Source organism: Coregonus lavaretus (assembly GCF_964263955.1).
Source record: "Coregonus lavaretus genome assembly, chromosome: 20".
NCBI classification, from domain to species: Eukaryota; Metazoa; Chordata; class Actinopteri; order Salmoniformes; family Salmonidae; genus Coregonus; species Coregonus lavaretus.
The window spans coordinates 31,359,436-31,373,764 of record NC_140007.1 but is presented as its reverse complement, the minus strand read 5'-3'; the positions used below and the strand labels follow the sequence as shown (position 1 = coordinate 31,373,764).

The window sequence follows — 14,329 nt, the reverse complement described above, 5'->3', positions numbered from 1 at the left end:
ATGTTCTGTTATTGTTTTGTTCAAGAGCTTTAGGTTTAATTTACTTGTTTGAATAAGATGGTTGTGTTGTTATTGTTCATTATGCCGACAGACTAGGATTAGTTAGATTTACCAATTTCAGTAATTTAGTAATGGCAGTTTTAGTTCAGTGTTTTTAATTCAGCAATTTTTTTTACTGGTTACATTTTTTTTTTATTCTTAACGATCTGTAAATAGAACAGTGAATCTTATTCAATGAAATGTTTAAGCAGCCTTCTTCAATGTTTGTAAAGTATGTATATAAAGTCTCAATTAAAAGAAGTGCAAGTTCACCATAGAATGATGTTGAGCTAATACTTTTAAGAGTAATGAGGATACAATGGCATGGATTTTAATTAATCTATTAAAAAAATTACATATTACAGTTGAAGTCGGAAGTTTACATACACTTAGGTTGGAGTCATTAAAACTTGTTTTTCAACCGCTCCACAAATGTCTTGTTAACAAACTAAAGTCTTGGCAAGTCGGATAGGACATCTACTTTCTGCATGACTCAAGTAATTTTTCCAACAATTGTTTACAGACAGATTATTTCACTTACAGTGAGGGAAAAAAGTATTTGATCCCCTGCTGATTTTGTACATTTGCCCATAGACAAAGAAATGATCAGTCTATAATTTTAATGGTAGGTTTATTTGAACAGTGAGAGACAGAATAACAACAAAAAAATCCAGAAAAACGCATGTCAAAAATGTTATAAATTGATTTGCATTTTAATGAGAGAAATACGTATTTGACCCCTCTGCAAAACATGACTTAGTACTTGGTGGCAAAACCCTTGTTGGCAATCACAGAGGTCAGACGTTTCTTGTAGTTGGCCACCAGGTTTGCACACATCTCAGGAAGGATTTTGTCCCACTCCTCTTTGCAGATCTTCTCCAAGTCATTAAGGTTTCGAGGCTGACATTTGGCAACTCGAACCTTCAGCTCCCTCCACAGATTTTCTATGGGATTAAGGTCTGGAGACTGGCTAGGCCACTCCAGGACCTTAATGTGCTTCTTCTTGTGCCACTCCTTTGTTGCCTTGGCTGTGTGTTTTGGGTCATTGTCATGCTGGAATACCCATCCACAACCCATTTTCAATGCCCTGGCTGAGAGAAGGAGGTTCTCACCCAAGATTTGACAGTACATGGCCCCGTCCATTGTCCCTTTGGTTGTCCTGTCCCCTTAGCAGATAAACACCCCCAAAGCATAATGTTTCCACCTCCATGTTTGACGGTGGGGATGGTGTTCTTGGGGTCATAGGCAGCATTCCTCCTCCTCCAAACACGGCGAGTTGAGTTGATGCCAAATAGCTCCATTTTGGTCTCATCTGACCACAACACTTTCACCCAGTTCTCCTCTGAATCATTCAGATGTTCATTGGCATTCTTCAGATGGGCCTGTATATGTGCTTTCTTGAGCAGGGGGACCTTGCGGGCGCTGCAGGATTTCAGTCCTTCACAGCGTAGTGTGTTACCAATTGATTTCTTGGTGACTATGGTCCCAGCTGCCTTGAGATCATTGACAAGATCCTCCCGTGTAGTTCAGGGCTGATTCCTCACCGTTCTCATGATCATTGCAACTCCATGAGGTGAGATCTTGCATGGAGCCCCAGGTCGAGGGAGATTGACAGTTATTTTATGTTTCTTCCATTTGCGAATAATCGCACCAACTGTTGTCACCTTCTCACCAAGCTGCTTGGCGATGGTCTTGTAGCCCATTCCAGCCTTGTGTAGGTCTACAATCTTGTCCCTGACATCCTTGGAGAGCTCCTTGGTCTTGGCCATGGTGGAGAGTTTGGAATCTGATTGATTGATTGCTTCTGTGGACAGGTGTCTTTTATACAGGTAACAAGCTGAGATTAGGAGCACTCCCTTTAAGAGTGTGCTCCTAATCTCAGCTCGTTACCTGTATAAAAGACACCTGGGAGCCAGAAATCTTTCTGATTGAGAGGGGGTCAAATACTTATTTCCCTCATTAAAATGCAAATCAATTTATAACATTTTTGACATGCATTTTTCAGGATTTTTTTGTTGTTATTCTGTCTCTCACTGTTCAAATAAACCTACCATTAAAATTATAGACTGATCATTTCTTTGTCAGTGGGCAAACGTACAAAATCAGCAGGGGATCAAATACTTTTTTCCCTCACTGTATAATTCACTGTATCACAATTCCAGTGGGTCAGAAGTTTACATACACTTAGTTGACTGTGCCTTTTAAACAGTTTGGAAAATTCCAGAAAATGATGTCATGGCTTTAGAAGCTTCTGATAGGCTAATTGACATCATTTGAGTCAATTGGAGGTGTACCTGTGGATGTATTTCAAGGCCTACCTTCAAACTCAGTGCCTCTTTGCTTGACATCATTGGAAAATCAAAAGAAATCAGCCAAGACCTCAGAAAATAAATTGTAGACCTCCACAAATCTGGTTCATCATTGGGAGCAATTTCCAAACGCCTGAAGGTACCACGTTCATCTGTTCAAACAATAGTACGCAAGTATAAACACCATGGGACCACGCAGCCATCATACCGCTCAGGAAGGAGACACGTTCTGTCTCCTAGAGATGAACGTACTTTGGATGGCTTTGGTACTTTGCAAATCAATCCCAGAACAACAGCAAATGACCTTGTGAAGATGCTGGAGGAAACAGGTACAAAAGTATCTATATCCACAGTAAAACTAGTCCTATATCGACATCACCTGAAAGGCCGCTCAGCAAGGAAGAAGCCACTGCTCCAAAACCGCCATTAAAAAGCCAGACTACGGTTTGCAACGAAGAACACCATCCCAACCGTGAAGCACAGGGGTGGCAGCATCATGCAGTGGGGGTGCTTTGCTGCAGGAGGGACTGGTGCACTTCACAAAATAGATGGCATAATGAGGAAATAAAATTATGTGGATATATTGAAGCAACATCTCAAGACATCAGTCAGGAAGTTAAAGCTTGGTCGCAAATGGGTCTTCCAAATGGACAATGACCCCAAGCATACTTCCAAAGTTGTGGCAAAATGGCTTAAGGACAACAAAGTCAAGGTATTGGAGTGGCCATCACAAAGCCCTGACCTCAATCCTATAGAACATTTGTGGGCAGAACTGAAAAAGCATGTGCGAGTAAGGAGGCCTACAAACCTGACTCAGTTACACCAGCTCTGTCAGGAGGAATGGGCCAAAATTCACCCAACTTATTGTGTGAAGCTTGTGGAAGGCTACACGAAACGTTTGACCCAAGTTAAACAATTTAAAGGCAATGCTACCAAATACTAATTGAGTGTATGTAAACTTCTGACCCACTGGGAATGTGATGAAAGAAATAAAAGCTTAAATAAATAATTATCTCTACTATTATTCTGACATTTCACATTCTTAAAATAAAGTGGTGATCTGAACTGACCTAAGACAGGGAATTATTACTAGGATTAAATGTCAGGAATTGTGAAAAACTGAGTTTAAATGTATTTGGCTAAGGTGTATGTAAACTTCCGACTTCAACTGTACATACATCACTGTTGCCCTGACCTGAATTTGTTTTGGTCCCAAACACCCATGCCCCTTGTAAATACACATGTTGGCAAGATACTACCATCAGACCATCCCCAGATTCCCCACCATTGTTAGGCGTTAGATAATTGCCGAATGATGCGCCATGATCCATTGTCTCTTTTAAGAGAATCCGATGAGTATACGCCAGGGTTCTTCAGTTCCGGTCCTGGAGGGCCGAAACACCTCTGTTTTTCATCCTCTCCTTCTAATCAGGGGCTAATTCAGACCTGGGACACCAGGTGAGTACAATTAACTACCAGGTAGAAATAAAAAACAGAAGTGTTTCGGCCCTCCAGGACCGGAATTGAAGAACCCTGGTATACGCAATTGCCTAAAAATCTTCTTCATGGCAGGTTCTCCGACCTGTTTGAAGCTAGCCACAATAAGGATTAGCCACAATAGTGGAATTTGCGGTTTTGCCTTCGAAATAAAAGGCTGAAACCCCATTTCATGGACTGAAGATCCATAGTTTAGGCTGTATGTACATTGCAATATGAATGTTCTTTACTCACAATAGTATTGGGGATTCATTATTCTCCTAAATTGATGGGATGACTAACTTAGAAAGAATGCATTCTTGACTGGGCTAATGTAGGTTGTGACACCTGGCAGGCTGTGATTGATGTGAAGAGCTGTTTTAGGGGGTAAAATAAGATAAGGATTGTGTCTCCAAATGCTAGACTATGCTGGTTCTTTGTGATCTGTGAACCTTCCTTGGACGTAGGAATGATGTCTAAGGGAGCTGGCTCTTCTCACTATGACAGGTTGTTATGATAAACTTGTGCCTGGCTGAAGTGTGCAACAAATGGCGCCGAGGAGATGGGACCAACCCCTGAACCAACGGATTGGCTGAGTAAAGTTTAAACCACGCTCAAGTCTTTACTCTAATTGGCCAGCAGAGAAGTGGGAAATTCCCTCTGTCAGAGTATTTGAGTATTGGATCTGCAACAATGTTTTTAGTTAATAATAATAATAATACACCATTTAGCAGACGCTTTTATCCAAAGCGACTTACAGTCATGCGTGCATACATTTTTGTGTATGGGTGGTCCCGGGGATCGAACCCACTACCTTGGCGTTACAAGCGCCGTGCTCTACCAGCTGAGCTACAGAGGACCACAGTTCTCTGAAGTGCCCTGCGAGGTATTTCAAAGAGCCCGTATATACGAAACATCATATTTACCATTGAAGGTTTTTGCATTAATTAAAATAACTAGTATATCTTAGAAGTCGTGTTGACCTCTTTTGTTCCTAATACCAGATTTGAATTGACGCAACTTTGACAATAGGCTGAATAGTGAGGTGATTTCCCACAGTTAAAGTTCCTTAATATGAGCTATGACGCTAATATTTGTGTCAACTTCAGAATTGTAATCCGTGGATGTCACTGAGTAGGTTTACACCTGTGCAATACACAATTTCATGGACCCAAGATCCATAGGTAAGTGTACAGTGCATTTATGCCCCCAATGCAATTCTAAAGTCTAATATATCCACAGTGCGATTTCAACTGTTTTTATATTATTGTCTTTTGTTGAATTTATATAACAACATTCCGACCTTGTTTAGCATTATCTACTCCAATTCTAGCATGATTCCACTATTTTTATGTTTGAATCACAGTGGGGGACTTTTATTTTGAAGGCAAACCGCAAATTCCACTATTGTGGCTAATCCTTATTGTGGCTCGTTTCACACAGGTGGCTCCCGGCATGGACTCTCATCAGCAGCACAGTAACCATCTACATGCCACTGGTGACGGTTCTCAGGCGTCCATACACAAGTCCGGCGGGGACAAATTCTACTCCACGATGTAGGACAGTTTATGAGCAAAAATGGTAAATGTTGGGAATCGTGTCACCTTGTTAGTGTACTGCTATGTTAGAGACCACGGAGTCAGGTAATCGCTGCATCAGAGAGGAGGCTGGTGTATTGAATCACAGTAGCCTATGTAGGGCACAGCCAGGCCTAAATTCGTTTGTCACCTATTTCTGCCTCGTCCCGAAGATTCCAAACGTTGGATGGGATGTTTGGGTTCACCGGAAAGTGATGTTGGCTGGTAGGATTTTGCTTTTAGATTTATAATGGCATATCATCTATGGTGTAGTAATTGTTTTCTATAATGTCAATGTCTCTCGCAGTGACGCACGGAGATGCAACTGATATGTTTTGTGCTTATGGCTTTCGGCGTCTTGTCCATTCATCAACAGCGCGCGCGTCTATAGGAAAAGAAGGCACTGATCAAAATATTGCCAATTGTAGTGGCAATATTCAGTTGGTTCAAGAGGGAAAAGCCTATACAGCGCTCCCTACCCTTCTGCATTGTACAGATTACGTAAAGCACCATGCTCAACCTTATTCAGTAATTTCACTGAAACCTAGGTAGGTGGCATATTACTGCATAATGTCAATCAAATTATCAGCCAACATTAAACCTTATTCCCGTTAATTCACCCTCATCCTACAACCCAGTTATGCTGTCTGATGCTGCTCACAATTACGTAAGAAGTACATTGCGTGACCCCACCACCTGTTGCGCAGGGGCCCTACAGTATCCCCTGTAGGGTAGGCCTAGTTGTGATCCCTGCCTCTCCCATTCTTTCATGTATTGATCAAATGTACTGTGTCCTCAAATGTCCCATTGGCACAGTGACAGTAGACAACCATATCACGTGGCATATCACAGGCATGCCATGCCTTTGTATCTCTGAGCTGCTTTGTGCTCAGCAGGGATGTTCTCTTTGATCATACGTTTTTCCTCCATTATTGTTTGAGCATTACTGCTCAGCTCAGTCAGCCACAGACTTGCTGATGAGGCAACCCTGTTTGCGTAGCACCTTTTAAAATCGGTTTCTGTACCAACTGGTCTGGTTTTGTTATTTATTGTTATTTATTGGTTCTTTGGATTTTGCCAGTGGATATTATATGATTTATGTTTATTCCCGGCTGTCTGTGGTTACCAGGGATGGCGTGTGCGGCAGTGAGATGGGTGATGGACTCACAGAATGCCCTGTGTCCGTCCTGGTCTGTCCTGTGAAAGGCTTCTTTATCTGTTGAAGGGCTCCTGATGGCCAGACTGGTTTACTCATCAATGGGCTCCTAACATGCAGGGCAGTCAGGGCCACAACAAACAGTAATCCTACAACACCCCCCCCCCCCCCCCCCCCCCAAAAAAAAAAAAAATAATAATAACAAATACTTCATTGTCTTATGATGAATGTGTTTCTTTAATACACCGTTTGAGACCATGACATAGGACTATGTCCTTGCCCAGGGATTAAAACCGGTATCTGGTAGGTAGAGGAAATGTCCACAAAATTGATTGCTTTTCCATGCTAGTTTTTAATGGATTATCTCCTGTCTACGTCCATTCTGTTTTCTCTATGTTTGTACATTATGTATTGTGCAGTAAGCCATCTTCCTAGCCTTCCTCTTGGAGCCAGCAGCAGAGCGATAGCAGTGGTCCACACCCATGTCACTCCCTCCCAGTCGGAAGCCCTCTGCAGGTCAGCGCAGGTACTGCTGCTCCCTTCTCTCGCTATTGTCTTTTTTTGCTGTGTGATGATCCCAAGTGATGATGTATGAAAATGTTAGAGTAAAATAGTACCACATGTATAGTGAGTGAGTTTTTGGAAGCAATGCATTGATTTAGTTTGTTTTCTTAATGTTTGTGACTGAAGATAAGAGTCTCATCAATGTGTAACATTAACATAGCCTCTGTTGCAGGCGGTCAGTGGCTACTAGCAGTGGGTGCCATTCCCATAGCAATGCCTCCAATACCAACACTTACCCCACCAACACTTACCCTGGCAGGGCTAGTGAGGGCAGTCCTACAGCCCGGACATACCCTGGCACACCCAGGTATGACACAGCATCTGTACATCATATGCAAGACACACGCAAATATAGTTTTGTTTTAGGAATCGTTTTTTTTAAGTTGAGCCCAAAATATCATGCAGTAAAGATGATTCAGAAGAACACCAAGCAAATGTTTTAAGAATAAGGTGCAGAATCTGCCTTGCAATAAAAGGGGGGGAATATAATGTAGTCTTGAGATTCATAATTTATTATAAAAACCAAAAGATGCAGAGCTTGCATAAAAACCCCACTGATATCTACTCATAAGATATAAAACAGGCTTCTCACTTTTACTGAAAACTCCCTTCTTGTTATTATCTGATGATTGATCTCTGATGCATAACTGATCATCACTATAAACTCTCCTTCACACCCCTATGCAAACCCAGGCGTCAGGCGAAGCATGCCACCTGCAGTGATAACCACGGGATCCGCCCCCCCACACCAGAGCAGTACCTCACCCCGCTGCAGCAGAAGGAGGTGTGTATCAGACACCTGCGAGCCAGGCTAAGGGAGAATGTTGAGATGCTGCAGCACAGGTGAGTCTGGAGGGATGCGTTGTGACACAGAAGCAGAATATTCCTGACCAATGTGGTACTTCAGATGTAGGCTGAGTGGCTGACAATTTTTTTTAAATTGCATATTGTAGATCTCATGGTCAATAGAAGTGTCTCATCCACAACCCAGCTCTTGGGTTACATGTAACCAAGCTATGATTACAAAAATAGCAACATCAATAACGGTCTTACATTTCACTACAGAAACTGGGATTGTATCTCAGACTTCTCATGCCTCTCAAGGCATACCGCACATTGATTCCTTTTCCTTGGGAAGCCCTCATACTCTCAATCTCCCTCCCTCTCTCTCTCTCTCTCTCTCTCTCTCTCTCTCTCTCTCTCTCTCTCTCTCTCTCTCTCTCTCTCTCTCTCTCTCTCTCTCTCTCTCTCTCTCTCTCTCTCTCTCTATCTCTCTCTATCTCTCTCCTCTCTGTCAGGGACAGTGAGATAACTGAAATGAGGACCCAGCTGTGTCGGATGCAGGAGGACTGGATAGAGGAGGAGTGTCACCGTGTGGAGGCCCAGCTTGCTCTAAAGGAGGCACGCAGGGAGATTCAGCACCTACATGAGGTCGTGGAGACAGTACGATCAAATCTCGGCACCCCAGAAAAATCCCCCCACGACCAAAAGCCATACCTCTCACCGCAGGGACCCCGACCTGTCAAGTCCCGCTCCTGTGGTTGCTCCCCAGCCAGCACCCTGAGCCGCAGCACCACCTACACACGGCTGAGCAGTGAGGGCCTGCATCTGGACCGCAATGGAAACATCCCAGGGCCTGACCTGCGTGCAGCGGCACGGGCAGAAGGGGGACGGACCCACCTGCTCCTGGAAGCAGCCCTTCTGTCAGAACAAAACCCAGCCGGCTCCGCCCGTGGCCCCTTCTCCTCCACCATGCCACGCTCCTCCACCTACGAGAGGCTGTACAGCGGGGGGGCTGTCCTGCCTCTCTCCCACTCCTGCCACTCCCTGGGTAACAGCTGCAGGTGCAGCGGACACACCTACCTCCCGCATCACCACCTCTTCCTGCACCTCCCCCAGGAGGAGCCCCCGGCTGCAGTGGCAGCGGCTGCTGCTGCCCCCATGACAGATGTGAAACCGGAGGTCCGATCCCAGGCCTGCAGCCCCACCATGACCTGGGTCTCGGAGGAAGGAGGGGGAGAAGAGCTAAGCGTCATCTCCCTGGCAACAACCGACATCACCCCAGTCTACTCCGAGCAACAACTGTTCCCTCCCTCCTTGTCTTCCCCCTCTCCTCCCCAGCCGTTCCCTCCCTTCTTGTCTTCCTCCCCTCCTCCCCAGCTCTCCTACAACCTAGAGCCGCTGCCTCCAGATGGCCCTGTGGAGATGACAAGAATGCCAACAGTGGCCCAAACCTGCCAGCCCAAGCCTGGGCCACTGTATTCACCAGAGAGGCAAGGAAGCGTGACAGTGGTGGAGGTGGAGGAGGAAGAGAAGGAGGAGGCTGTTGAAGTTGAAATTGTTGTGGAAGAGGGGGAGGAGGGGGCTCCCCAGCGGAACTTCTGGAGCCAATACTTCCTGGTGGACCTGTTGGCGGTGGCCATGCCGGTGGTGCCGACAGTGGCCTGGCTGTGCCATGGGGCCCCGCGGGAGGTCATGCCTGTCTACCACATTGGCTCTCTGCTACGGGGTTGCTGCGCTGTGGCCCTTCACTCTCTGCGACGCAGGGGATGTGGCCAGGGCCGTGCCCCCACAAGCATGAATGGGGCGACCAATATCTGACAACTTTACTCCTTAGTCCCCTGACTCCCCTCACAGCAACCATGCAACCCCAACCTCTTACGAGCCACAGCCACAACGGCAATTATACAGACTTTGATTTGGACTTAAACTACTATTGCTTTTTATTCTCCACCCACCACGTGTCTGATTTGAGGATGACCTTGAGATTTACATGATCCGATTTTATTGCAGTTGACCTTTGTGAATTTTGTTTATTGGTTACAGCAGACAGGAATTAGGCTAATTGTATAGTTCAAGCCTGTTTCTGTTAGATTTGTAATCATGCCTTGCTATCAAAGAAAATCTAATGCAATAGTGATTTGATGGGGAATGCATTAGCCTGCTTAAATTGACTTTTTGACACTGGTCTACAGTGTCTACCATGACTGTACAACTGTACAGTGCATGTAAACCTGAGAAATGTTCAACCTTTTGCCATTACCTCACTTTAAACAGACCTGCTACATTTGAACCTTGAAGACTTTGATGTATGCTCCATAAATCTTCTAGTGTTGTCTTTGAAATTGGGGTGAATACGGTTCATCTTGTTAGAAACATCAGCAACATTTTATTTTAGTTTCTAGCGCTAAGTGAATGAGGGACCTGAGTAGGAGTTCTAGTTGAATGTCTTTGAATTCTTTATTTTCTCAAGAAAATTGAGGATGGAAAAATATGTGTTTGCACAACGACCGGGAGATAGAGAATCTATTACATTTCAGGGATCCAAAGTTTATCTTCTGGTTTCATGAATTTTATTTATAGTCCAAGGATAAGATAACAATTCTGAATAAGACTAGCACTGTCACTATCCATGCAAATGCTGAATGCCAGTCATAAAAAAATGCCAGCTATGTATTTATTGTTGTTAAGGCATATATACCATTTGCTAAATTTCACAATTTACAATATTACGAATATTATCAATTGTTTCCAATAGTTAGCCTAGATATTTGACGTTGCACTTTTTTCCCCACACTTGGCTTTGCATGTTATCAAACATTAACCATGCAAGTCTGCTTTTGAGCCACATCGTGCCGCCAATGCTACAGTGACAGATTTGTCTCAATTATTCAGAGGTCAAAATCAATGATAAAAAGCAATGATGAAATGTCTTTACTTGGGTTGATAAATTGCACAAAAAGCTTTAGAATGCAAAGCGTAAATAGCTCTGGATGTATTTCCTCCTCCCTTTGAAAATAAACTGAAAGTTGCCTTTGTCTGTGTGTCATCTATTGAAGTGTGCTCTGAGAGAATTAGAGACGCCTAGGAATCAATATGAAATAAAAAATACATTCAAAGTCTCTTTTTGAAGTTGATAGAACATCCTATCGAAAGCTCTTAGGGATGAGGAACATAATTTTTTTCATCAACCAATGGGGTGGGAGTTTACTCATTATTGTGTTTGGGGAAATGTAATTCTACAGATCCATAGCTTGCTGAACAGGTTCCTTAAAATCTGGTTTTAGCGCGTCACTAATCCTCTGAAAACAAAATCATGCAACTTATCAAATCTTCTGGAATAGTATGATGGTATAATTCTGGAATAGTACTGTGAATGATAATGTTTGGCCCAAAACAAAGGGACTCTATTTTGCCTTCCCTTGTGATTACTAATGGTGTTCAAACATGCCCTCAACACTTCTCAGAGCGTCACTTGAAATAATTGGTATACAGTTGTCAGATACTGTGAAACATAAAACCAGTGATACAAGGAAAATGTATTGGAGAAATCAGACCAAACTATCCTAGTTTAGAGAACACAAGGTCAAGCTGACTTGGGGATAAAGGGTGATCATTGTATTCAAACATACCATAGGAAATTGACCCATTTTGTTGCTTGAGAGGATAACTATACTTGCCAGCATATTATGTGAGTTTGGCACTATAATAATGACCAGATTGAATTACACATGTAATATTTGGTCTTGCCAACAGACATCTTGTGCCATGCTTGTCCGTCTATTCAGTGTTTAATACAGAAAGTTAACGTTACTGGAACAAATATATATTAACCAAAACATTTTATTTTTTTTTACATTTAAATGAAAATTCCACCCAAAAACTATTTTGGTGTTTGTGTCATTAGTCCATTGTTGATAGTCCCAAAATGTTTTGAATGTCAGCAATCAAACCAGCAGTATCTCTGTATTTAGAAAGTTATATCTTGAAAACCTGATTGCTGACTTGGAAAACATTTTGTTTTTTTTTCCCTTTGTCAACTTCTGCAATCCAATTACATTAATCCAATCCATTTGGGGAAAGTCATTTATTCATAATTTCTTTCTCAATTATCATGTCCACAATAACACATTTTCTGAAAAGTTGCTAAAGCAAGGCCACTCATAGAGCCACAAGAATGAGATCAAATTGAATATGCGTAATGATACTTTATCCAAAATTGTATCAGTACCTACCCGATGGCAGGCATGACTTACAAATTTCACAACAAAAAAGACCATAAAAAACATACATTACAATAAAATGACATGATATCTGAAAGGTATGGCCTATGACTTGTTAGGGTCTTCTAATACAAGAAAGAACAAGAATAAGGTATTTTAAGCAAGTGACAAACACATTTGAATCTAAATGGAAAGGAGAGTGAAGTGGTGAAGCTATAGATTAGTCTTTTACAGGAGTCAAGTGCATTAATCTTCCTTTTGCCTTTTCCTCCATGTTCCCGAGATAGGAGTCAACCTGTAGAAAGGGACAGGGATACAATTATGTGGTTAACAGAAGAGACACGACAGAGGGGATTATGGGAGATGAGCACCAAAGCTTGTTAAACACACTAATGAGCACTTAAGCTCATATAACTGTGTTGTAAATCGCTCTGGATAAGAGCGTCTGCTAAATGACTAAAATGTAAAAATGTAAAGTACTCCTTCAACACTAACAATGTAGTAGTGCAATTTGTGCAGGCGATTTGCATGCAGAATTGTCTCACCCTGAAAATTTGAGTGGAATTAAACATGTAGTAATTGCACACAAGCATCACTCCAGGCCCATCAGCTCCACATCGAAGATGAGGGTAGAGTTGGGTGGAATGATGCCAGGGTGCCCTTTGCTGCCATAGGCGAAGTCCGGCGTGCAGGTCAGAGTTGCCCTCTGGCCCACACTCATCTGTGGGGAAGGTGAAACAAAAAGAAAGGTCATATTATTATCATCAAGACGCATCTAATATAACCCTAAAATTGCTTGTGTCCTTGCCAATTTTGGATTTTCCAAGTGATTGAAATAAGTGGTGCAATCATTCAAGGGGATATCTAATGTAAACACACCCAGGAGACCCTTCTTACCTGGCCAACCCCCTCCTCCCAGCCACGGATCACCTCCTGCTTGCCAATCTTGAACTTGAAAGGCTTGCCTCTGTCCCGGGAAGAGTCAAACTTGGTTCCATCAGTCAGTGAGCCTGCGATAGGATTGAGAGAAGGTTAGTTATACAGCCGTGTAACGTTACCTATATTCTGTCCCCTCCAAAATTGCTAGCTAGCATTCATGGATTAAAATATTTAATTACAGTACCCTGGACAAACATTATCGGCTACTGGCTAACTAGCCAATTTATTTCCTAAAGATACATTAATCTTTATTACATTCATTCTCACTGATTTGAGGAAACTGTCAATTAGCTAGCTAGCTAGTAACGTTAGTAGTAGTCCCGTGTAGCTCAGTTGGTAGAGCATGGCGTTTGCAACGCCAGGGTTGTGGGTTCAATTCCCACGGGAGGGCAGTATGAAAATGTATGGACTCACTAACTGTAAGTCGCTCTGGATAAGACCGTCTGCTAAATGACTTAAATGTACGGGCGGCAACTAGCTACTAGCTACAAACGATAACTTAGCTAGGGTGTACAACTACTTTAGCCGTATAAAAATTACTTGAATTAGCTAAGCAAATCGTTTAACTAATTGTTAGTTATATTATGAGACAATATCGTTTGGCAGATTACACACACATTATATAAATATCACAACATTTACATTGTTGCCGACGAAAGTGGACAACTGACAATAGCTAACTAAGCTAACTAGCTATCAAGCTGGTTAGCTTGCTGACTCACCGACATAATGCACAACGCATGTCTGTCCTTTTTTGGGAAATGTCTGTCCTAAAAGATGGAAGAAAGGGAAATAATTAGCTAAGTATTGTGTTAACGACTTAATATTTTGAATTTAGCAACATCCACTTGGCTAATTTAATCATATTTACTGTTTGTTCCTTACCATCACCAGGGGTTATGGTCTCGATTTCTACTCCCATTTTACTCTCCGACGCACTACAATGCAAACTGAAACTGGAAGTCCAGCTCATTGAATTCAAGAAAGGGGGAGGGCAATATAAAATGGCCAATACCAGTTATATGACGAGAATTAGTGTAAGCCTACCTGGTCATATTTTAAGGCCCACCTACATTGATGTAGTTTCATTTTTCAAGAGAGATGATGAAAACATAAAAACAACAATTGGTTGACACTCAACAATTTCTAGAAATATAAATTAATTAAAGTTGATGTCATTAACCACGTTTCCATCCAGTTATGAGAGTAAAGTCATTCCATATTTACATATTTATATATATATAAAGTAAAGACATCTGTGATGGA

At 42.5% G+C, this 14,329-nt stretch overlaps 2 protein-coding genes across 2 annotated transcripts; one reads left to right on the top strand and one right to left on the bottom strand.

The window, feature by feature from the left end:
• Window positions 1-5,279: 5,279 nt before the first annotated feature.
• Window positions 5,280-10,932, top strand: LOC311148118 (syntaphilin-like; the record flags this gene model as incomplete). Its single annotated transcript, XM_084185021.1, has 4 exons — window positions 5,280-5,380; window positions 7,294-7,428; window positions 7,815-7,964; window positions 8,420-10,932. 4 exons carry the CDS (start codon window positions 5,280-5,282, stop codon window positions 9,720-9,722), a joined length of 1,689 nt encoding a protein of 562 aa, XP_084041147.1. The 3' UTR covers window positions 9,723-10,932.
• Window positions 10,933-11,969: 1,037 nt separating this feature from the next.
• Window positions 11,970-14,037, bottom strand: LOC311147791 (peptidyl-prolyl cis-trans isomerase FKBP1A-like). The gene is made up of 5 exons (XM_084184572.1): window positions 13,949-14,037; window positions 13,786-13,833; window positions 13,022-13,134; window positions 12,670-12,845; window positions 11,970-12,419 (listed from the first exon to the last, which is right to left on the bottom strand). Exons 1-4 carry the CDS (start codon window positions 14,034-14,036, stop codon window positions 12,717-12,719), a joined length of 378 nt encoding a protein of 125 aa, XP_084040698.1. The 5' UTR covers window position 14,037; the 3' UTR covers window positions 11,970-12,419; window positions 12,670-12,716.
• Between the last annotated feature and the right edge of the window lie 292 nt (window positions 14,038-14,329).